At 41.9% G+C, this 26,533-nt stretch overlaps 1 protein-coding gene across 1 annotated transcript in view; it reads right to left on the bottom strand.

Annotated features, from left to right (window-relative positions):
• Positions 1-204: 204 nt before the first annotated feature.
• LOC138966273 (tubulin beta-2 chain-like) overlaps positions 205-26,533 on the bottom strand; it is a 29,595-nt gene continuing 3,266 nt past the window's right edge. Inside the window, exons 2-8 of the mRNA XM_070338425.1 lie at positions 21,285-21,393; positions 14,538-14,681; positions 13,342-13,553; positions 12,064-12,346; positions 8,900-9,081; positions 5,274-5,423; positions 205-3,909 (exon numbers count right to left, since the gene is read on the bottom strand). Coding sequence (XP_070194526.1) covers positions 3,706-3,909; positions 5,274-5,423; positions 8,900-9,081; positions 12,064-12,346; positions 13,342-13,553; positions 14,538-14,681; positions 21,285-21,393 — 1,284 coding nt within the window. The 3' untranslated portion in view covers positions 205-3,705. The remainder of the gene's footprint in view (positions 3,910-5,273; positions 5,424-8,899; positions 9,082-12,063; positions 12,347-13,341; positions 13,554-14,537; positions 14,682-21,284; positions 21,394-26,533) is intronic.

Raw genomic sequence — 26,533 nt, 5'->3', positions numbered from 1 at the left:
TGTGTGGGGGGGTGGGGGGGGATGTAGTAATAGTTGTACTTGTTCAAAAGTATTTGTAAGTTTTGACGAACAATATGCCTGTTAGCGTATATATAAGTCTATGTGTGCCTTTCTCCCTCCTCAAACTCCACCCCTAACTCTTCACCATCACTCGAAGCAGGTTCAATATGCGCGAAAAACAATATTCACAAACAAAATCTTTCTTTTTTTTCAATTGCTGCAAGACAACACGTGAATATATACATAGTTGAGTTTATACTTTAACATTCCATGCACGCGTGGACACCAAACAAGCTTTGTGAATGAACGTACTCTTCATTGTTTGCCCCTATTGGGTTCAACGATATGCGCCCCAATTGTACAATACGTCAATGACACATGGCATGCTTCCTCACAAGTTGCCGACTTTCTTGACCCTATTTTTAATGACCTTGTCATCGTAAACAAACATAGTATTTTTGGGCCAAAGTGACGATCCGTCATTATTATTTGTGCCTCCAAATTCAAAGACCGAGAGGTCAAATTCTAGTAAATGCATCGTTTTGTCTCGTTTCATAAACTTGCCTTTCTTACTTGTTGATATATCGCACGCGTTTTATTCCCGAACTCTGAAGCTCTTTTCCTGAATATGTATTGTTCGTGTATAGGCCTACAAAGTCCGCGTTCTGTTTGAACCCATTAGTCAAATCCAAATACTGTTCACGGCTGAACGGACTGCATCATATATGCATTACCAGAATATATCGAGGCCGATATCAAGTAATAATAGTTTGTTTTTACGTTCACAAATGCCAACAAAAAAAACAAAAAAAAATTAAATATTCCACGGTCCACTATGCTAATATTTTTTATTGGTAACTTTTTATGAATTGTGGGTATCTTCTTTTCCTTCTGGTAACCTGACCTTGTCCTTGAAAGAAAACAAACTTCTTTTGTATGAGAACCTTATATGAATTTCATGAAAGTCAGCTTTAACACCGACCAATGAGTCTAGTCATCATCCTCTGAGAATTAGTGTGACTTTTACCTGGCACCCGACGACTTTTCCGAGACAGTTCATTCTCGACCCATAAAAGTGACTCTGAGAGGGTTATTTGTCGTCATAATGTTACTATCTGCCAGTTATTTCTGTCACATGGTCCAAGGTTGCAAGCTTTCAGCTGTTCACTTTGCTTCTGTGTGCGTGTTCTTTATTCACATGAGGAAAAGGCTTGGTCTGCTTAATTGCCCCGCCATTAGGTGTAATTTTTCGACTATTCTATCTTACTTTATCAGACAGAAATATCACATAAGAATCATGTTATTGAAACCTTAAAGGCACAGTAAGCCTCCCGTAAACCATCACAGATACGGTCAGGCTTTTACACACAGTACACACACCCTTTCATTTAAACACTCACCGATTGAGAACATCCTAGGTGCCCTCCGTAAAGAGCGAACAATTTTCAAAGAATTTATTTTTGCGTGGTTTATCTTACCCCTGAGCCATCGTGAACCCGTGTGATCCAGTTTCCCTTTTTCACAATGTAGTCGTCAGTTAGTCATTTGAATGCGACTCGATGTGAGCTTATCTACAATAGCACGTTTTTATGCACGAAACAAACGGCTGTGGTTCACAAGAACTCTAGCGATGGCTTTTGACTGTTGAGAGGAACGGCGATATGCATAAACCGTCGTCTGCTACGACCCTTGCGTGACCCTGCTTCCGGGCTTTTCTTTTTTCAAACTTTCACAACTTCGAATTGCACTGACCTTGTCTTGATGAAAAAAGAATTCTTTTATGATTAAAGAATGTTTGTGTAACAAGCTGTCAATTTATTATTTAGATTTTAAAAGTTAGGTCTAGCGCAAAAACGCACCACGGTCCAAAAACATTCTGATAATCATCGATCCACGGCTATCGCCAGTTTAAGGGAAGTAACTCATTTTTGACCTGAGTTCAGGATGGGTCCAAAAAGTGTTCGAGACAATCTGCAAAATTAATTCTTTAAAAATTGCTCGCTCTTTACGTAGGGCACCTAGGATGTTCCCGTTTGGTGAGCGTTCAAATGGAAGGGTGTTTGTACTGTGTGATGGTTTACGGGAGGCTTACTGTCCGGGCGTGATTTCCGGTATTGAATATTCATAACAGCCGTCCAGCACCAAAACGAGGCGCCATTGTTGTAGAGGAGCAAGTCTACGAAAATAAATTCTTTGAAAATTTCTCACGCTCGACAGAAAGCAGCCAGGATGTTCCCGTTCGGTGAGCGTTCAAATGGAAGTATTCTTGTACTGTATGTAGACGCTCGGGGAGCTCTGTGGTGGTTTACGGGAGGCTTACTGTGCCTTTAAATTCAATATTTTTGTTTTTCAGGGTATAACATTTAAAATCGAAACGAGTGTCTGAAAAAAACCGTTGTTCCTTTGTTTCAATATTCATTCAAAACGTCTTTGGTACGTTCGATGCGTATCTTCGACTGGGTTATCACCCAAGAAATTCAGATCAATCAATCAATCAATCAATGAGGCTTATATCGCGCATATTCCGTGGGTACAGTTCTAGGCGCTCTGCAGTGATGCCGTGTGAGATGAAATTTTATACGGCCAGTAATTGCAGCCATTTCGGCGCATATTTACCTTTCACGGCCTATTATTCCAAGTCACACGGGTATAGGTAGACAATTATTAACTGTGTCTAAGCAATATTTGCCAGGAAAGACCCTTTTGTCAATCGTGGGATCTTTAACGTGCACACCCAATGTAGTGTACACGGGGGGGAGTTCGGACACCGAAGAGAGTCTGCACACAAATTTGACTCTGAAATAAATTTCCGCCGAACCTGGGATCGAACTCACGCTGACAGCGGCCAACTGAATACAAATCCAGCGCGCTACCAACTGAGCTATATCCCCGCCCCAAGATCGAACAGGAACTGGGTTATCACCCAAGAAATTCAGATCGAACAGGAACTGTATGAGTTTTTTATCATGACGCACGCTTTTTGCGTATTCGACACATTTTGAACACTACCTGACGCGTTTTTGTGCTTGTTGTTTGTTTGTTTTTATATCGCTACGCGTATTGCATAAGCAAAAATAATGTGCCTTGTTTTCTCCTTTCAGACACATTAAAATACAACTCTTTGCAAAATTCAGTATATTGCAAAACCTTGCTCCCTTACGCATCTTTTTCTACGTCGTTGTGTATGCCTTACACGTTGCTGTTGTTGTTGTTGTTGTTGATGCTGTTGTTATTGTTGTTGTTTCTGGTGTTGTTGTTTTAAACTAGTGCAATCCCTGCATCAGTTAGGTGCATGAATCCCCTCATCTTGAAAGTTTTCAAGCCTTTTCCTTCTTAGCTTACAGACACAATCATTTTAAATCGGTTTCTTTGCCGGCTTGTATCCAAACTACACTATTGGAAGCTGTATCTCTCTTTATCCCCAAGTCCTTAAAGTGTCTAAGCCTTGTCCCTCTTAACACACTTCTTATCAATCCGTTTCATTGCTATCTATTTTTTTCCAAACTGCACTTTTGAAAACATTTTAATCAGCCTCCTTATTTGCTGCGTTATTGAATCCACAAGTTTTACAAACTTGGGTGTTATTAGATGCTTTATAATAACGATATGTTGCATTCCAGCTCTTGGCGTATGAATGTATTCTCGTTATTAGCTCAAAATACATTTGTTATTTGTAAAATTGTATTCCTTCTCCAAAAGCTCTGGTCACTGTTCTTCTTCCTCTTCTTCATACAATGTGTCGTCGAAAAGTTCATCCACGGTTGCTTCCTGGTATTGTTGGTACTCCGACACCAGATCATTCATGTTGGAGTCCGCCTCAGTGAACTCCATTTCATCCATGCCCTCACCAGTGTACCAATGCAGGAACGCTCGGCGCTTGAACATGGCGGTGAACTGTTCGCTTATCCGCTGAAAATTAAAAAAGAGGAAAAATGATACGAGGTAGATAACAATGAGCACAAGAAAAAAAAAGTTTACATAAACTTTTTTTTCAAAATCGGAACAGCATTGCTGAAAGCGCCATGAATGTTTGCATGAACGTGTGTCTCTGTGTAGAGAATTCTAAAGGGAAGAAGAAGAAAAACGGGAGTCGCACAATATAGAGCGATGAGTGGAAGAGTGGAAATAGAGGAGCCAGAATGACAGACGAGAAAGATGAGAGCACATTCAACATCGGAGAAAAAAAGAAACTTTTTAAATGTATTAAATTATTCTCCTCCTCCCCGTCGTCGTCATCATTCGAGTCATCGTCATCATCGTCATCGTCCATTCTGATAAGCATCGCTCCACGGCTATTGCCAGTTGTCTCTCTGACCGGACGCTACAGTCCTACGCGAATCTATCAAAACAAAAATACAGTTATCTCCCATATGTTTTTAGCGAGCACTGATCTAAATTTGAGATCAGTGTTCGCGAGACTTAAATGATTGCAGATTGGCCGACTTCGACAGTGATCTCCGTTCTGTTCTTCACAGTTATGATGAAGACATCGTTCTAAGGTCAAAACAAGTCGAAATTTTGGGACTGCTGCCGGAAGGAGACCGTAATAATTATATGGTTTCATCACTGTCAACTGGTTACAGAAAAAATCGTCTGCTCCAGTGAGCGCCGAAACCAAACGGTTGATTATCACGTGACACTTTTGCCATATTTAGAGTTGTTTGCACAGTAAATACAGCCGCGAAAAATAGCTCGCTTGGAACTGTCTTACATATCAATTCCTTTGTAATTTAAAAATTACAAAACACCATGAAAAATCATTATCGACGATCGCGAATCTGCTTATATCAATAATACATTACAAAAAGCTCTAAATATGATTGTAAAAAAAAAATAATCGGTTTCCTTGCCAGACAAGGAAACTCAAGGCATCCTGTCAGGGAGAGAATGAGCCGAAATTATTTTGACCTGAGTTCAGGATGCGTCATCGTCATCATCAGGGTGGTGGACTTCATCATGTAGTCCCTTGAAGACCTTATACTCCCAAACTCTTCACTGACGGTAGTGAAAACTACCAGCACTTAAAGGATTAAAGAAAGCGAGGGGGGGGGGGGTGATGACAAAATAGAGGGAGGAGCATCCAAATAAAATGAAAAATCCTGAGTCAGCACAAATTTCAGATTTCAATTCCAGGCTGAGAGTGACAGTACACGTGTTAGGGCTAGTATAATACAGTCCCATCATCAAATGTCCTCGTGGAATTTGCATTTGAGCGCATCCAACAAAACATCAGTTGAATAATAAAAGTGTACATATTTAAATCAAATCCGTACCTTGAACAACTCCTGTATTGCGGTGGTATTACCGACAAAGGTGGCGGCCATTTTGAGACCGCGAGGAGGGATGTCACACACAGCCGTCTTCACGTTGCTCGGAATCCACTCAACAAAATGGCTGCTGTGCTTGTTCTGAACCTTCAGCATCTGGCGACACAAAACATCCACTTTTTTCCACAAGAATTGAAGATTCATTTTTAAATTGATTCTTTTTCACCACAGATCTGTAAAGCCTGGTATTAATGGGGCGTAGTCGACTTTGCCAAATCTACTTCAGAAAGCTCGCTGCACGAAGCTTTGGCACTGCATTTTCTCTATAAAAAAGACTTCGCGAAGTCAACTTCGGAATCAATTAAGGAGATAATGAGAGCGCCCGTTCACTTACACACATACCAACAATCAAACAGCAGTAGCCCGAGTATTTTCTGTGCAGCGTGGGGTTTTCTGGCTGAATTAGTTTCGTAAGTGACACCCATGTCACCTTACCTGTGAAATTCATTAAGTAAAGAGGTCCCACTCTACACACGGTCGTCAACACGATCGCTCACATGAGAAGGAAGGTTTCTTGAACAACACTTTCCCTCAGTGCATTCGAAAGTTGGCAGCAGTCGCTCAGTACTTGAGACTTCGAGTGTTTTCATCAGCTTGAATCACAGCTTGAAAAATTGCAGAGAACAGAACGCAAGAAAACACACTGCCTCTCATTTTCATAAATTAAAAGGAGTAAACACAAGGAAAATGACTCTTTGGATATTTAAGTGTGAATGCTTATGTGAAAGAGAGAGCGAAAAGAGCTTTTGTTTGTTTGTTTGCTTCTGTCTGTCTGCCTTTTCTTTCTTGCTTGCTTTCTTTTGTTTTATCTTTCTTTCTTTCTTTCTTTCTTTCTTTTTTTCTTTCTTTCTTTTTTTCTTTCATTTCTTCTTTCTTTCTATATTTCTTTCTTTATTTCTTTTTTCGAGTGCTTTCAATGAATTTTCAACGTTGCTGTAAATTACACTGCCACTATAGAGATTTAACTTTTAACAGCTTGACTTGTAGATTACTTCTCGTAACTTTAGCCACATGACCTCACGGCTATGTATGCTTGTCTGAGACTGAAACTCCCAAACCGCCCTTTGACGACTGACAATTCAAAATGCAGAAAAGAACGCCAGGTCATCTTATGATAGAGCTGAAGAGCTGTAACATGTCCAGTTTTTGTCAACGTCTAAAATGAGTACGACTCTTGACAGGTTTAGGACATCGCGGGTCGTTTCCACAGATTCTGCAGTCATCTTTATTGTTACAACGTCAGATTTAACGTTTATATGTCTACGCGTCCTGAGGTAACCCGTATCTGGCGTTTCCAGCTATAAAAAGGACAAAGGTGATGAATTCTTATGTCTGTTGAAAGACGCATACCATTGCTTTTTCAAATATGCTACATGAGCACGATGAATAATTCAGTGACTGTCTGCAATGATTCTGAAAACAAGTCTGTGCGTCTTTAGTCTCCATTCGAACGTTGCTACTCTTTTTGTTGTAGAAATTGTGTTAAAAATGTGATGTTCTTCAAAGGTACGGTTTTTCCACGCTACGGTGCTATCATATAATTATTACAGCCAAATATAACGTTCATATAGTGGCTTCCAATACAGAAATAACACAGAACAGCCTTTATCTATGCTTTTTGAGAACATTTGACAGAGTTTACTAGAGAGAAGTCGTTTTAATAACCTGCCGTTAAACTTACTATGATAAGATTTATTTGAAAATACCTCGTAAAGTTTTAAATTAACTTTAACAGGCCTATAACAGTAACAGAGGTTCTTCAGTACTCGCGCCTTTGCTGCCAAAAGCATCACAAATTTAACACAAATAATAAAAGAGACTTATTTTTAATGACTGGTAACATTCAAGTGTTTAGAGTTATCTCTTTCCATGAAAGGTAAGTAGCGAAGTTACACCACTTGTACATAAAATAAAGTAAATGGAATGCATGGAATTCCCCGGTCATATTCGAGTTTCGTGTCCCCAATCCAGGGAAGAATTTTCAAGGTATCCGAGTCTGGAGATTGAGAGAATCCTGTGATTTTGGAGCAACAACAGCAAATTCGAGATAAAAGGGTTAATTTGACTCGGAAAGCAAGAGCCATGATGTTACATCATGATCAAGGAATGTAACTACATGGTTAACAGTTGACCAAGTGAGTCGGTTTGAGACACGACATTGGGTTTACGTCCAAGAATAGTGTGCGTCCAGTATCACAGGAAGCCATTGCAAGGTAGGGGAAGGGCTTCAAAAGTGTTTTGTTTCATGCTGATTACTATCTTGTTTTCTTGCGAAGAAGTTTCATTTTGTGTCTGGTAGTCCTTCTCTCTTAGGTTAACCGTTAGGCCTAATTAGAATGAATTAGCATTGATAGACATTCAGCAAACATTAAATACCGAACACATCACAAATGGTCCATATTAGAAGCCTGAGCGCCCAATATGGACCATGTGTAGAGGCCTTCACGAATCATTGTAAAAAGACCCCTATACTTCAAAATAACATGATACAACTTAGTGTGCAAGTGAGACTAATTAAAATATTCTTTAGATTTATATGTTTTGGGTTGATGAGAGCATTATTTGAAGCACACCAGGAAACTAAAGAAGCTTATTAAAAACAGAGTGAAAATAAGTGAAATTATCAACTACCACAAAAAGAAGACTATTAGATATATTTTTTTGAAATCTCTAGGGCTCGTTATATGTTATTTTCACCAAGCTTCTTAATGAATTAATGATAATAGCCTTTAGCTTTTATTTTCGTCGATTCGATAAAGGTGGTCCATATTAGGGGACACACACATACTTTGATATTTTGCTATTATTTGTTGTTTGCAGTAGAAACTCGGGGTCAACACTGCTAAAATGTAGCAAATACGGTCTTAGCAGTCATATATATAGCAATTTTTGTATGATACCAGTTTTGACTGTGGACAAAAACGAATCTGTTTTAGGCGGCAAATTTAGAGTGAACACTGCCAAAAGTGAAACAACTGTTTTGACATGTGCAAGTTATCCAGAAAGGGTGAATACAGCGAAGGAAATTATTTTGAGCGCTCTGGCGCCGTTAGTTTGTCAGAACAGGAGGTGGTCCATATTAGGAGCCGGTCCATATTAGGAGCCCTTCCTACTAACGTTTGCAGACGGGGAGAATGTTGGCAGTGTGCTGACACTGGAGTACGTAGTCGTGGTGAAAAACATATTCGTAACACTGACCATGAAATTCGACATAACTACATGGTGGACTCTTGGCAGAAAGAGTTTATCTGTGAATCGTTTATTGAACTTCGTCCTACATTTTAATGCATCGGTTAAACGCTGGATTCCCCTTCTTTGAGCCAATTAAGTGACGTCAGAGGCCGGCCGGGTAAAAATCAAGAGGGCTGGTCGAGACTGCAAGTGTGTGTGTGTGTGTGTGTGTGTGTGTGTGTGTGTGTGTGTGTGTGTGTGTGTGTGTGTGTGTGTGTGTGTGTGTGTGTGTGTGTGTGTGTGTGTGTGTGTGTGTGTGTGGGGGGGTTCGCGCGTTCAATCGTTACAAAAGTCCTCAGAATGACTCTAACTAAAATTGACCGATACATGAATGTCAATACCTGTTCATCCACCTCCTTCATGGACATCTGTCCACGGAACATGGCGGCCACGGTCAGATAACGGCCGTGGCGAGGGTCGCAGGCAGCCATCATGTTCTTGGCGTCAAACATCTGCATCGTCAATTCCGGTACCGTCAGGGCCCGGTACTGCTGCGACCCTCGCGCCGTCAAGGGAGCGAACCCTGAAACACCAGCGGTGTTTTGGATCAGTGGATGCAATTCCGGTATGTAAGGTAAGGTAAGGTAAGGTAAGGCAAGGTAGGTAAGGTAATTACGGTCAGTAAGGTACTCGGTAAGGTAAGGTAAGGTAAGGTAAGGTAAGTTCACAGAAGTAAGGCACGGTAATGTAAAGTAAAGTAAGGAAATGTAAGGTAAGGCATTTTAAGGTAAGGTAAGGTTAGGTAAGGTAAGGTAAGGTAGCAGGGCTGGACCAAGTATGAGCGGGAGAGACTTCCAGAACGAGGCAGGGGCACAGGGGCGGGCCAGGCGGGGAGTGTACGGGCAATTAGGCCCCCCAGACACCGATGCATAGCATTGAAAGGGGTATTTTGGGTCTTTCCTTGGGAAATAAGGTACATATGCCGTGTAAGGGGAGGAGGGCCGGAACCCAGGACATCGCCCCTTATATGCAGCCCTCGGTAGTATCAAATGTCCTGTGAAGTTGCCTTCATGGGATCCGTGTTGCTTTCTCCCTGGGGAAAGCGAGCTGCTGTACAGTACGGCGCTATCCATTTTAAATCTGTTGTTTGAGATGACTTGCAACACGTTCATGAAAAATAAAATAACTAAGAGTAATGATACTGAAACTCGAAGAGCGAGGTGGAAGTGTTATAGGTTAGGGCGGGTTAATGTTGTCAGTGTTGATTTACATAGGCATTAAAATGACAGTCGGGCCCCCTTATTTCCCCTGCTGGACCAAACTGTTTGCTAGGGTCATAGAAAGAACGCAGGGGAACAAGTCAACACAGATACACAGGGCAACAAGTCAACACAGATACACAGGGCAACAAGTCAACACAGATACACAGGGGAACAAGTCAACACAGATACACAGGGGAACAAGTCAACACAGATACACAGGGCAACAAGTCAACACAGATACACAGGGGAACAAGTCAACACAGATACACAGGGGAACAAGTCAACACAGATACACAGGGCAACAAGTCAACACAGATACACAGGGGAACAAGTCAACACAGATACACAGGGGAACAAGTCAACACAGATACACAGGGGAACAAGTCAACACAGATACACAGGGGAACAAGTCAACACAGATACACAGGGAAACAAGTCAACACAGATACACAGGGTAACAAGTCAACACAGATACACAGGGAAACAAGTCAACACAGATACACAGGGGAACAAGTCAACACAGATACACATGGGAACAAGTCAACACAGATACACAGGGGAACAAGTCAACACAGATACACAGGGGAACAAGTCAACACAGATACACAGGGCAACAAGTCAACACAGATACACAGGGCAACAAGTCAACACAGATACACAGGGCAACAAGTCAACACAGATACACAGGGGAACAAGTCAACACAGATACACAGGGGAACAAGTCAACACAGATACACAGGGGAACAAGTCAACACAGATACACAGGGGAACAAGTCAACACAGATACACAGGTTTGCAAAACGATGGATTCTTTCACGAAGCAAACGGTTCTAACCTTGTGGAACACACTTTTTAGCACTGATTTTAGCACTGTCGCGGCAGTATGTTTTTAAGCACAATACTCGTTCTACACAGGCACAGCAACAATCAATATGAAATGTTTGGAAATCTCAGTCGACTGGCATTCCAAAAAAAAGATAAAATTGCATGGTTTTCGGTAGCTTACTTCCCCGCCATCAAGTCAAAAGAGCTGCATCTTTACACTTACCATTCAACTGGGACGACCTTGCATGACCTGCATCCAGGCTCCCTTTTTTCAAACTTTCAAAACCTCGAATTGTACTGATCTTGTCTTGATGAAAACAGAATTCTTTCATGATTTAAGAATGTTTGTCTCACCTGCTGTCAATTTATTAACTAGATTTTAAAAGTTAGGTCTAGCGCCAAAACGAGGCTTCTGAATCCCTTTATGGTACATCCTATTCTAACTGCACGAAATAAATTCTTTGAAAATGTATCATTCTCAATGGAAAGCAGCCAGGATGTTCCCGACCGGTAAGCGTTCAAATGGAAGTATTTGTTTGTACTGTATGTAAAAACTAGGGGAGCTCAGTGATCAGAAACAGATGGTTTACGGGAGGCGGAGGGTGGCTTTAACTCCCGCATTCAAATCCCATCGCCATTTTTCAAGTTAGTCATAACACATTACGTCAACTCAGACGCGGTTTCCTCATATCTGAAGATGGAATGCTGTTGTGTGTCTTATTAACTGCACTCTCTCATCTCTGACACATTTTCTAAATCGTGCCCATCAGTGTAAGCCTAAAGCCTTTTGAGGTTGCAACTGTGGATGCGAAGCAAACCGCCTGCGCGATTGGGGAACAGAAGACAAAAATGGATACCTTGTTAAGTCTTTTGTTGCCAAGAGCCGGTATGCAAGAGTAGAGATAAGAGATGTTAGTACAAAAGGCTCTAAACTCGACTTCTGCATGCCGCCGGCCCTGAATACTTTGACATTATTTAAAGTGCATTACACTGACGCATATATGCAAGATCAATCAATGTCACTTTGCAGAATGCCTTTCAACTATTGGAAAAAGGAAGCTTGTCACAGATTCAGTTTTGGGAAAGGGCTTTCTGCACGAGAAAAAGAAATGCAGACAGCATAGGGCAAACATTTCAAGGGCAAACATTTCAAGGGCAAACATTTCAAGGATCTGTAATATGGTGCGTTGTTCTGTGTTATGTTAAATGTATCGTTGAGTAAAAAGAAAGCCCTGCTGTTGTTGTTGTTGTTGTTGTTTTTGTTGTTGCTGTTGTTGTTGTCGTTGTCCTGCGCATCTTGTCACAGTGCGGGTGAAAGACATGTGGAATTCCTTCCCTCCATCCCCGCTTCTTATACCCCTCACTCCTCGCCCTCCCCATAACCCTTTTCATCCCCCCCCCTCTCCCCATAACCGTATCCCCATCACCCCCCCCCCCCCACCCCCACCCCTTATTCTTGAAATCCCACACAACTGCACCTGGCATAAAGAAGTGCAGGCGAGGAAAAGGAACCATATTGACGGCCAGTTTTCTCAGGTCAGCGTTTAGTTGCCCAGGGAAACGGAGACACGTGGTCACGCCAGACATGGTCGCCGAGACAAGGTGGTTCAAGTCCCCGTATGTGGGCGTGCTCAGTTTCAGCACGCGGAAACAAATGTCATAGAGAGCCTCGTTGTCGATGCAGAAAGTCTCGTCCGTGTTCTCGACCAGCTGGTGCACCGCGAGAGTTGCGTTGTATGGCTCCACCACCGTGTCAGAAACCTGGCAAAGTATAGTGGGGATAAAAAAAACAGTTCTGTATCGTACAATGTGACAGAGTTTCAAGGCGGTTTCAATGATTTATACAACAATCACTGCCTGTAAGTGACAACTGGCATGCCTTTTCCAACAAGACTGGTGAGTAGAAAATACGTACCACCTTTATAAATATATAAAGTTGCAGCTTTTTGTTATTCAACTTATTTATAGATTTGTACGTGTATACTGCTAGGAATCTAGCAATTGACCAAATCGTCACTCAGTTTTGAGCTGCAAAGTTAAAGGAATCCTGCATTACTAATAAATCATAGTAGTAAAACCACAGTAAGGATTAGGAGTAGGATACTTCGATCGACCGGCGCTGTGATACAAGCTACTGAGGCAGACACCCAAAAAACGATTTTCGAAAATAACTCTGTCAGGATTATAGGCGATCTGGAGGAGTAGGAGCCCCTGAAACTGCAGACAGGTTTTTCACAACATCCTGAGCACGCTCCAAGCCTCCGACGTGCTGTACCCGTTGATCGGTAAGCTTTAACTCGGATGTGTATGTCATGTAGCGCACGCACAATATGATACGCTTATCTTTCACAAATCAGCGTTCACGAGTTCATCGGAGTTCAGAATGTTTTGTTATGTGGAAAGGATCGCTAGCACGTATCACAACGTGTTTTGATCGAGGTTTGGTTTGAGGTCACGTGGTATTAGAAAAACACACGGACTTAGCGAACACTTACAGGGATCAGCAAGCCATCCGTGGCGATTCGCGGCTCCGATGATTATATTTTCAAAGAAAATGGTATCTTATCAAGCGCACGCCGCATAGCATACACATCGGTGTGGTTGTTGGTCCCGATCGTGGGATACAGCCCGTCGGAGGCGTGGAGAATGCTCCGTATGTTGTGAAAAAACTGTCTGCAGTTTCAGGGGTTCCTACCCCTCCAGACCGCTGAAAATCCTGACAGATTTATTTCCGGAAAACGTCTATTCCTGCAGACCTTAGGCGAGGGCATGACGGAGAAGGTGTTGATGATGCGGTCCGGGTACTCCTCGCGCATCTTGGAGATGAGGAGCGTGCCCAGGCCGGACCCCGTGCCCCCGCCCAGCGAGTGGGTCAGCTGGAAGCCCTGCAGGCTGTCGCAGAACTCGCTCTCCTTGCGTATCACGTCCAGCACGCTGTCCACCAGCTCAGCACCCTCCGTGTAGTGACCTACAAGTAGAAATTGGCAAAAGTAAAAATTGGCAAAAGTAGACATTGGCAAAAGTAGAAAGTGGCAAAAGTACAAATGGGCGAAAGTAGAAATTGGCAAAAGTAGACACTGGCAAAAGTAGAAATTGGCAAAAGTAGAAATTGGCTGGCCATCTCCTTCTTGCCAGAGACTTGGACGTTTTCTAAGCATAGTTCATTGTCCGTATCACAAGTGTTCATCGGTATGTCCACTTTAAAGACCATTGGGTCGAACGAAGTACCTGTGATGTAATATTTTGTTTGGTTTTGTCATAAACTAAGCGTTCCATTAACTTTCCATTCAGTTGTTTTTTTAAATTCTGGTCTTAAGATCGTTGGTTGATTCACACGATAAGGAAATCATTGCAATCATGTTGTTGTGAGGAATAACGCGGTGAAAAGACGAGCTGGGGTGAAGATAATGAAAGAAAGGGAAAGGTCATGCAACAACGGAGGTGGTGACCAGAACGCATTTGATGAGGAGAAGGAGGACGACGACGACGATGATGATGATGATGATGATGATGATGATGATGATGATGATGATGATGATGATGATGATGATGATGATGATGATGAAGCCGATGACCACGACGACGACGTAGCAGGCATAAAAAGGGAGAAGAGAAGGCTTACAAGGAAGATTATGGATATGAAGAAGCTGTTGCTGACGAAGATAGTAACGTAGACACTAAATACACGATAATAAAACACTGACAAAAAAAACGCCAACCATCTGCTGTCAAGACCAGAACAAACAAACACCAATTCGTAGCAGGCATAGAAATGGAGAAGAGAAGGCTTACAAGGAAGATTATGGATATGAAGAAGCTGTTGCTGACGAAGATAGTAACGTAGACACTAAATACACGATAATAAAACACTGACAAGAAAAAACGCCAACCATCTGCTGACAAGACCAGAACAAACAAACACCAACTAAGTAAAGCAAAACATCTTGCCAACCTTTGGCCCAGTTATTGCCGGCTCCTGATTGGCCATAAATGAAGTTGTCGGGGCGGAAGAGAGTCCCGAACGGTCCGCAACGCACAGAATCTATAGCGCCGGGCTCCAGGTCCAATAAAACGGCGCGGGGGACATACTTGTTGCCTGCACAAACACAAATAAAAACGCATGGTATTCGTCCTTTCTGCTGCGCTTGGTATGAAATAAAACTCTCTTTTTTGTTTTTCGTCGGTTCTGGTGTGCCTGGTATTCCTTACATCCACTTTGCCGTCTGTTATTGCGATTATATACGACCAGGGCGGTCTATTGTCTGCATTTTTGTCGAGAGTGGGTAAGAGTCTGTCATACCTGTTCCGGGCCACCCATCTGTCTTTGCGCTCTTACACAGAACTGTTATTATGCTGCTCTCATATACAGATTCCTCAACGCTTAAAAACACTAGAGGCTACATAAGATACACGTGCAATCTGTAAAGGAAAAATGTAAGACAGGAACAGGCTTAAAGCAACACTGTCTAAAAAAAAAACTGAACGTGCACGAACAGTTCGGTAGGCTAAGTCCAGAGGAGTCAGGGTTTTAATGGCCATTGTGACAGATTATGGTGCCGCAAATTAAACAAGTCGCGTAAGGCGAAAATACAACATTTAGTCAAGCTCAGTTGAACTCACAGAATGAAACTGAACGCACTGCATTTTTTTCCGCAAGACAGTAGCATCGTCTATCCACCGCTCGTTCTGAGCGTGTTTTTAATCCAAACATATCATATCTATATGTTTTTGGAATCAGGAACCTTCTTCTTCTTCTTCTTCTGCGTTCGTGGGCTGAAACTCCCACGTACACTCGTGTTTTTTGCACGAGTGGAATTTTACGTGTGAATCAGGAACCAACAAGGAATAAGATGAAATTGTTTTTAAATCGATTTCGGAAATTTTATTTTGATCATAATTTGTATATTTTTAATTTTCAAAGCTTGTTTTTAATCCGAATATAACATATTTATATGTTTTTGGAATCAGCAAATGATGACAAATAAGATGAAATTATTTTTGGATCGTTTTATAAAAAACAATTTTAATTACAATTTTCAGATTTGTAATGACCCAAATCATCAATTAATGTGTAAGCCTCCAAGCTGAAATGCAATACCAAAGTCCGGCCTTCGTCGAAGATTGCTTGGCCAAAATTCCAATCAATTTTATTAAAAAATGAGGATGTGACAGTGCCGCCTCAACTTTTACAAAAAGCCGGATATGACGTCATCAAAGACATTTATCGAAAAAATGAAGAAAACGTCTGGGGATATCATGCCCAGGAACGCTCATGTAAAATTTCATAAAGATCGGTCCAGTAGTTTACTCTGAATCGCTCTACACACACACACACACACACACACACACACACACACACACTCACACACACACACACATACACCACGACCCTCGTCTCGATTCCCCCTCTATGTTAAAACATTTAGTCAAAACTTGACTAAATGTAACAACAAGTCGCGTAAGGCGAAATTACTACATTTAGTCAAGCTGTGGAACTCACAGAATGAAACTGAACGCACTGCATTTTTTCACAATGACCGTAGTCAGCCGCTTGTGCATAACGGAGTGAAACTGTTCAGCGCGGTAGTTGTTTCGCTGTGCTGCATAGCACGCTTTTCTGTACCTCTCTTCGCTTTAACTTTCTGAGCGTGTTTTTAATCCAAACATATCATATCTATATGTTTTTGGAATCAGGAACCGACAAGGAATAAGATGAAATTGTTTTTAAATCGATTTCGGAAATTTAATTTTGATCATAATTTTTATATTTTTAATTTTCACAGCTTGTTTTTAATCCAAATATAACATATTTATTTGTTTTTGGAATCAGGAAATAATGTAGAATAAGATGAACGTAAATTTGGATCGTTTTATATAAAAACAATTTTTTTTACAATTTTCAGATTTTTAATGACCAAAGTCATCAATTAATTTTTAAGCCACCAAGCTGAAATGCAATACCGAAGTCTGGCCTTTGTTGAAGATTGCTTTACAAAAATTTCAATCAATTTGATTGAAAAATGAGGGTGTGACAGTGCCGCCTCAACTTTTACAAAAAGCCGGATATGACGTCATCAAAAGTATTTATCCAAAAAAAGAAAAAAACTTCCGGGGATATCATTCCCAGGAACTCTCATGTCAAATTTCATAAAGATCGGTCCAGTAGTTTGGTCTGAATCGCTCTACACACACACACGCACAGACAGACACACACACACACACAGACACACCACAGACACACACACACACACACACACACACACACACACACACACACACACATACACCACGACCCTCGTCTCGATTCCCCCTCTATGTTAAAACATTTAGTCAAAACTTGACTAAATGTAAAAAGGGCAAAAAACGGTCCTACAACTGAAACTGCCTGGAATTTTGAATAAGCATATAATGCAATCGTGTTTGGTGGGCTATGTAACAGTAAATTGAAAATGCGCAGCAAATAATTTGAAAGTGGGGTTTTATACTTAGGAAGTATTGGCTTTAAACGTTAAAGCTAGTGCAGTATTAGGATGCTTTGTAACACTGACGTCATAAAATTGTGTAATACATGTTTTGACACAATACAAGGTGGTATCGATATTATACTTTGGATTTCTAAATAAGCTATTTACTGAAACCGTTTAAGGAACACAGATTGTGGCCACACTACAGCATGACCAATGCCATACATTATACCCCCGATTATTCCTAACAGCAATCATAAATATGGCAAAGGCATGACTGAAATCAATTCAGAATGACATGCAAAAACACATTATGTCTTGAAAATCATGATTATTGGCATATGTGGTAAATATACTATTGCTCTCACACGTATTGACCAACACCAAGCTGCTTAGAGAATCACTTACTTGAAAATGTCATGTGCTTTGGGAAAAAAAACCACGATTATTATAATTCCAAAGGGAAAGCTTTTCATCTATTTGTTTTATTTTATTTCATGTCTGTACTAAAGCAGATGAAGCTAGTGACTTTCTAATGGGCCTGGTTTTGGTCAATGCATATGTGAACAATATCAAATTTACTACAAAACAACAATAACAATTAAGTAGACGTGCAATGCCAAGGCACTGCATACCCCCAGCGAAGGACAAATCGCCTCTCTCTCTCTCTCTCTCTCTCTCTGTCTCTCTGTGTCTCTGCCGTCTGTCTCTCTCCCTCTCTCTCCCTCTGTATCTCTCTCCCTCTGTATCTCTCTCCCTCTGTATCTCTCTCCCTCTCTATCTCTCTCCCTCTCTTTCTCTCTCACTCTCACATACACACACTAACACACGTCAATACACACCGATGCACACACACAGACACACACACACACACACACACACCACACACACACACACGTACGCGTACGCACACATACATAACCCCCGCACACACACACACACACACACACACACACACAGACACACACACACACACACAAACACATACCCCTTTTAGAAAGGCAACAACATAGGCTCAGAGAGAGAGAGACAGAGAGACAGAGGAACAGTGAAACGGAGAGAGAGGGAGCACTTTAAGATTATACAAAGAGAAAGAAATAGTGACAAAGTAATAGAGACCACGCGTACACACACACACACACACACACACACACACATACATACACACACAGGGGGGGGGGGGTCATCGAGAGGCAGAGAGTGAATGGGCCAGCAACAGAAGACCACACACACACACACACACATACACACACACACACACACACACAAACACACACACACACACACACACACACGCACACACACACACACAAACACAAACACACACACATACACACACACACACTAACACACACACGCACACACACATCCACATAACTACGCAAACACACACACACACACACACACACACACACACACACACACACACAATTGTGCACATAAACACACAAACACACACACGTAAAAACATCGTGACGTCGTCTAATTGCGCGAACATAATCGCAGTTGTCTCGGAAATTCTACCCCAACAATGCAGCCTTGGGTGGCATTGGATCGAAAATCGAAGAACTGGTCGGCACCCACCGTATTTAAGTAAGTATGTTCCCAATTTTGCGTGAACTTCCATCCCCAACTGTAGCCTGAGTTAGGGCACAAAGATTCCTTCTTTATCATGTATCATCGGCATGAACATTTCTCAAGTCAATTACAGTATAGCGTTCGTGGGATACCTTCAGCTTCGCTGGGATAAAAACACTTTATTATTGTTATTTCTATTATCATTTAGTGCCAATAATTCAATCCTAGCTACTGAATTTGAATCTGTAAAATGATGTAAAATGATGTAATGTTGTAGCTTGTCACAGTCACTAAAGTTGTCTGGCAGCAAACGACCTTTTAGGACACAGAGGAACCAGGAAATTGCTTAGGCTGCTTGCTCACACGGGTACTTCAACACGTTTTCCGTGTCTTTCGCTGCGATCTCATCCGCTGTTCTCGCTCTCTCATCACACGAGATGAACACCAAAGATAACGTCACAGTTTGCTAAAGGGAAGAAACCGCCACCGAATAACTAACTTTCAGCAAAAGGGAGGTAAACGAGTGGCAGCTGACATAGCCTCCCCTGGCGTTGAAATTACACAGAACAACAATTATTTGTATTCTGCTTTGCTTTCATCTTCACAGAGTCTATTAGCATTGACAGCATTTTTGCACTGCTTGCAGTTTTTCTGGGTACAGGTGCATGGCCTCTCAAGGCGGAACGTTTTCCGTAAAACTCCGTGTCAAATATTCACATCATGATGTTATTCTCTCGCTTGACGGTGTTGTAATGCATAATTACTGTCACAACAGTCGCTGACACATATTTTCTCCTGCATTGTATGACATACTCAACAACCATTAAATACAAAGGCAGGGAGAAAAAGCTCAGACTTGCGTTAGGAGGATCGATGTCCTAGAGCAATATAGGAGAGAGGAAGAGATAGAGAGCGAGTGAGATAGAGTGAGGGAGGGAGAGAGAGAGAGAGAGAGAGAGAGAGAGAGAGAGAGAGAGAGAGAGAGAGAGAGAGAGAGAGAGAGAGAGAGAGAGAGAGAGAGAGAGAATGAGATTTTTAGCTGGAGGGTTGCAGCATTTATCTTTTACTGTGTCGAATTATCTATGTTTGTTTTGTCCAACTTTGACAATGTTCCTGTTTAACTTAATTCCCTTTTTGTGTCGCTCGTTACCAGGCGGTTCAACGTCATAGAAGGCGCTAGTCGCCTCGCCGCCAGTCGGGGCTTTTCGACTACTTTTTATATTTAGTCAAGTTTTGACTAAATATTTTAACATCGAGGGGGAATCGAGACGAGGGTGTGGTGTGTGTGTGTGTGTGTAGAGCGATTTAGAGAAAACTACTAGACCGATCTTCATGAAATTTTACATGGGAGTTCCTGGGTATGATATCCCCAGACGTTTTTTTCATTTTTTTGATAAATGTCTTTGATGACGTCATATCCGGCTTTTCGTGAAAGTGGAGGCGGCACTGTCACGCTCTCATTTTTAAACTAAATTGATTGAAATTTTGGTCAAGTAGTCTTCGACGACGCCCGGACTTCGGTATTGCATTTCAGCTTGGAGGCTTACAAATTAATTAATGAGTTTGCTCATTAAAGTTGTCATTAAAATTGATTTTTCCCAAACAGATTTAAAATTGATTGCATCGTATTCTTCGTGACATTCTGAATCTAAAAATATATACATATGTCATATTTACTCTTAAAATGTGATCACAATTAACGAAAATAGATTAATTAGTCTTACGATTAAGATTTAAGAAATCGATCAAAAAAAGATTTCATCTTATTCTTTATCGTTTCCTGATTCCAAAAACATATAGATATGATAGGTTGTATTCAAAACAAGCTCAGAAAGTTAACACGAATACAGAAAAGCGCGCTTTCCTGCTTAGCACAATAGGCTACCGCGGCGCTATTCTGGCGAAACATATCACTGCGTTTTGCACGTGGGAGGTGAGCGATTTCCTTCTCGGGGGGATTGACGAAGCTGTACTGTCTTGGTGAAAAAAATACAGTGCGTTCAGTTTCATTCCGTGAGTTCGACAGCTTGACTAAATGTAGTAATTTCGCCTTACGCGACTTGTTGTTTCTAACACCGGACAAATGCTGCGCCCTGAAGCGCATTCACTCACTTTGATTAAATCAATAACCATACTTTTGGTGCGTTTTTGAGCAAATCGTTCCGTGTGCGTATAGATTAGGCCTAACTTACAGTGGATTCCCCACATTCTTCAGATTCGACAAATTCGCCAGAAACTCCCCCCCAAACGGTCCGATCAAAAGTATCCCTTTAAGTTTAAATTCACGTGCACACACAAAGTACTGTACCTGAGACCTTACTGCTGTAGACGCTGATTCTCTCAAGCTGCGAGTTGGAGTCCTCATCTCACTCCCTCACACACACACACACACACACACACACACACGCTCTCACACACACACACACACACACACACACACACACACACACGCTCTCACACACACACACACACACACGCTCACACACACACACACACACACACACGCTCTCACACACACACACACACACACACACACATACGCTCTCACACACACACACACACGCTCTCACACACACACACACATACACACACACACACGCTCTCTCTCACACACACACACACACACACACACACACACACACACACACACCCTGTACCTGAGGCCTCACTGTAGTAGACGCTGATTCTCTCAAGCTGCACCACAGCGTCCCCGTGGTAAGCTCCTGTAGGGTCGATACCGTGTTCCTCGCTGATCACCTCCCAGAACTGAAACACCATCAATTGTAATTCAATCAAGTTTGCTCTTCATCGAAACAGATTCTGTGATTGGTCAGAATGCCCCAACTCATTAAAATTACCGGTCATCATTTCTCGATGAACATTAGTTTCAAAAGCCAATGATCACCTGCTGGTGAGGCGCATTGGTACACGCTTAAAATAGACTCGCTTAGCCTTGAGGGTCATTTTATAAGTAAGAAATATGCCTGTTCAGTTTTTGTCAATCGACGGATTCCGAAAATAACTTTGTGGGTTGTAGTGAAAGAGTGAAAATCCCTGCTTTTACTGGGACAAACATTCGAGGAGCCAATCAATAGAGAGGGAGGAGCACGGGTGAATTGATGTGTCCGAGAAAGAGCAAGGGTATTCACTCTTTCACAACCCACACAAACCTGACAGAGTTATTTCCGAACATCGTCTAATCTGACGTCGCACCTCATAGTTGAGAATGGACGTTGTATAAGCTTTCGCTGGAGATCGAGACTTCTGTTGTTACGTTTGATGTCACTTGCAAAGGCTTGGAAGTATAGTGAGTGAGTGAGCTAGTGAGTGAGTCAGTTAGTCGGTCGGTCTGCGGTGGGAGGTGTGTGTGTGTGTGTTTTTTTTACACCCCCGGTATAGGGGTGTGTATAGGATTCGGTCGATGTGTTTGTTTGTTTGTGTGTTTGTGTTCGCATATAGATCTCAAGAATGAACGGACCGATCGTCACCAAACTTGGTGAACAGGTTCTATACATTCCTGAGACGGTCCTTACAAAAATTGGGACCAGTCAAACACACGGTTAGGGAGTTATTGGTGGATTAAGATTCTACAAGGACTTATAGAGGGACATATTAATGGTCAAAGGGAAATAACCTTCTCAGTTGGTGGCAGTGAGAATGGTAAGGACGGGGGTGTTTTTCCTACCTCGGAGGAATTTCTTGTTTTTTATTGACGCCGGGATGTTCGGTTGTCGGGTTTATTGGTTGCTTACATATTTCGTTTCGTCTACAAACCAGTAAAGGGTCATATCAGCACAAACAGCATCTGGCACCGTTGAGAAAGACATATCTTACCCATGCAACCTTTCATTTTGGGCAACAATAAAACAATTCCCACTCCACCCCAACATTTCTCATACGCATATGTTGCCCTTGAACGCCATTTCTTCCGTTCATGCACTCGACCAAAAAATGAACAAGAAAAAGGAGAAAATCATACAGAAAAGAACAAAGTGCGCGACAGATTCACTGCATTCAGGAATGAATGAGACAGTAGGTGAACTGCTGTGCGTTAACGCTGCGCAACACCAATAGAGTGTACCCAAAGACACCCATTACCTGCCCTTTCTTCATGTGAATACATGCAACGCTCCGTTAACTCTGCGAACGTTCCGATGCGTTGATTGTGTCATGTCTGTTTCTACGAAGCTAACGGCTGCGATTCGCTACAACGCTCTCTCTGCGCTTGTTTTGATTGGTTGCATCTCAGTGGTGAGAGTTCTTTACTGTCCGTGATTCCCTCATGGGTGTGCTTGTCTGTCATGGTGTTTTTGACGCTACAGTTTTTGTGTGAAGATAAACAGTTCATTGCGTGTACACTTTTCTTCAGGTTTGTGTGTTTGTGTGTTTATGTTTCTGACACTCTACCTTTCTTTTTCTCCAGCTCACTGCCTCTGCCCGTCACAGTTTGTCTGTGTGTCAGTCAGTCAGTCTGTCTGTCTGTCTGTCTGTCTGTCTGTCTGTCTGTCTCTCTCTCTCTCTCTCTCTCTCTCTCTCTCTCTCTCTCTCTCTCTCCCTCCTCCTCCTCCTCCTCCTCCTCCTCCTCGTCCTCGTCCTCGTCCCCCTCCTCGTCCTCCTTCCGAGCCGTCTTCTTCATCCTACCACATTTATCTCCCCTGAACCATTTGTCCCTCTCATATCTTCACTCCTGGCGTGTCTTTTCTGGCGATGCGTTTACAGCTTGCAAAATGCTGTCACTTGTAAGAGCCTCTAAAACGATATATTGCTATTTCATATGTTACGTGGATTTCCATTGGTCAATTGGGCAAAACTGAGCTCAGTGCAAAAGTGATATCGACGACATTTCCGTCGATATCAGTTTTGATATCGACGACCTCTTTTTTGCTTCCCCACTTCAAAAACAAAAACACCTAAATTTAAAAACAAACAAATATATATGAAAATGTAATGATCCCAGAATTTAGTTGAGCAAGTGACTAAAGACTTTTTGAAAGAAAAGACATTTTGAAATACTGAAAAGTACAAGAAAAGAGTGAACAAAAAGAAATAATAATCAGAGGGAGAGATATGGAACAGCCAAAACTGAGACAAATACTTTTGTAATTTCTTTACAGTAAATACAAAATGTCCAGAGAATTAGCAATATATCTAACATTGACTGACTGTGTGATGATATCTTCTGCTATTGGTCTGTTTCGACAGTGATATCAAAATCGAGACCGGAGGTCTCGATTTTGATATGACTGTCTCAACAGACCATAGCAGAAGATATCATCACACAGTCCGTCAATATTGGGTAGGGTTGCTGATGTTGTGTTGGCATTAACCTCTGATGCAACGCGCATAGCAGCTGACAAAACAGAACGCGTGTTACTGTCATTGAAATGGCTGGAAGACATAGAAGGGAATATAACTATCCAAAGTAGGTATATGCCTAGTCCAAAACTGATCGATGGAGAGATTAGGTACACTACGAGTAAAATTACGAGGAAGTACACTTAAAGGGTTAAAGTTGATTTTGTTTTACAAATAACTGCACAGCTTAGATCAAATATTACCGAAGTAGGTAAATCCTATATCTAGGCAAACACTGACCAACAGTTTGTATGAAGAAGTCGTTCCACTGTTTACACTGATTTGTAAAGAGCTCAATTAGCACATGTACGGAGCATTTTTAAGTGTATCATTTCAGGTAGGTCTAAATTACAGCACAGCGATTGTGCATTGCACTTCTTTATGTTAATTAACCTGTTCGCCGCCAGAAAATATTTGTAAATAAAGCTTTGCCTGTATTTACCTGAATCAGTTGACAGCTTACACTGTGTCTTTGATGTTTATATGAGTATACACACACACACACACACACACACACACACACACACACACACACACACACACACACACACACACACACACACACACACACACACACACACACACACACACACACACAACACACCCCCACACACACACACACAATGTTTGTTAGTTGTTATTCTTCTTCTCCTGTTTTTTTTTTGTTGGACTGCCTTGTGTCCCGTTAAAGCAAGTTACTACAGGCAGTGAAAGTGTTAAAGGCACACTCCTCCCGGTCTATACCGTTCAGAGTATCGTCTCACATCTGGCGAGGCTTTAACATGGGATAAGACCACCCCTCCACTTGGTCACTTGCCAAAAATCAACAGTCTGGGCGCCCTCTGTGCAAAGTGGGAGTTTTTGTTTGATGATTAGAAACTATAGACATTTATCCAGAGACAAAAATCTAACTCACATCGGCAGGCAATCAGGATGTTGATTTTTGGTAGGTGGCCAAGTGGAGGGCTAGGGGTGTCGTTATCCCGTGTACGAGCCCGGTCAGACTTGAGCTGATGAGCCACACTGTCTTTACGGGAAGGAAAACTTCTCCAAAATGCTTTCTTTGATTTGAGCTGATGAGCCACACTGTCTTTACGGGAAGGAACACTTCTCCAAAATGCTGTCTTTGATACGAGGTGCCTACTTCCTTAACATCATTTCTGCAAGTGATTCTCCCCCCGTCTGTGGTTTGATTCCTCTCCTCCTCGCCCTCACATCACCTGTTCAACTGCACTAACCATCCACTTGAAAATAAATCATTCCATGCTGGCTGACATTTTGTCTTCATTTTGTTTCGCTCGCTGGGGTCACGTGGTTCGTTACAGGTAAAGAACAAGAGGCGGAGAGGATGTAAAAATTAAGATCGAGTGGCTTCCAAATGAAACGAATGTCAGCAAAACCCCTCTCTCTAATTTGCTGCTCTCAGCAACAAGAGAAACGAGCTGAATTTCTCCGAGTAAGATGAATTGGTCTCGGCGCGCCTTTCGGTCTGGAGTATTACGGTAGTTAGAGGCTTTCGGCACAGTGGAGAATGGGCAAGATTGCTTTATCAACTGTAATTGTTCGAGGAAAAAACAATGATCTTAGTTACAAGGTAGGTTCATTTAGTTCAGTTAGAAAGCCTGTCCCTTCAGTCAAACCTTCCCTCGTTCCTTCCTACTTTCCTCTCAGTCCTTCCTTCCTTCCTTCCTTCCTCCCCCCTTCCTTCATTCCTTCCTTCCTACCTTCTTTCTCAAGGTAATCAGTATCTGTTTTATCCACGCATGTCGATTTTCAGCAAATCTTTTTTTCCTCGGTTTGTTTCTTTACAACCAATACTCGCCGATAAAACACGGGACAGTTGTAGCTTTCAATGTTGAGAATGTCTTCTTTTCTCTCGAGTCAGCTCTTTGAAAACAAATGTTTGCTGAGTTTTTGTCAACCACAAAGAAAAAAAGAAAGAAAGAAAGAACGAAAGAGAAAGAAAGAAAGAACGAAAGAAAGCCGGAAAGAAAGAAAGAAAGACGCAAACCCTTACTAAGAAATGATTCTTATTTCAATTAATAAAGTCAGCATATAGAGTGAAGGTATGTGAGTACTTGGCTTTGGGTGTTACATGTGTAACCTTTGAGTTCAACCCAAAAGACACATTTCTGTATGTACCACATTCAAATAATAAAGTTGAATTGAACTGAACTGAAACACAACAAGACCAAAACGAACTATCCGGGAGATGAAAATAAGCTCATGTTCCCCATGCATCAAAGTGAATAATCTACTATGCTCAGCAAGACACACAAATGCTTGGTACACCACCTTGCGTTGCTCAACGCGTGTTTTGAGCCTTTTCAGCGGTGGGGATGGAACATAATCTAAGTGTATGTTTGCATTGATAATAAGAGTTTTTGGTCGCGATCGAAAATGGGGGTTAGATGCACTTTACCATAGCACGGCTGGCACTTCAGCTATCGCAGAAGAAATGGACGGCACAGCTGTCGAAAGGATTCAAGAGGGCTTAAATGAAGATGCCCTCGCTTTCAAGATGCAGTCAATGCTTTCTTTGTGGCTTGGT

The sequence above is a fragment of the Littorina saxatilis genome, linkage group LG5 (genome assembly GCF_037325665.1).
Source record: "Littorina saxatilis isolate snail1 linkage group LG5, US_GU_Lsax_2.0, whole genome shotgun sequence".
Classification (NCBI taxonomy): Eukaryota; Metazoa; Mollusca; class Gastropoda; order Littorinimorpha; family Littorinidae; genus Littorina; species Littorina saxatilis.
Note: the sequence above shows the minus strand (reverse complement) of the source record. Positions and strands in the feature narration are given on the sequence as shown.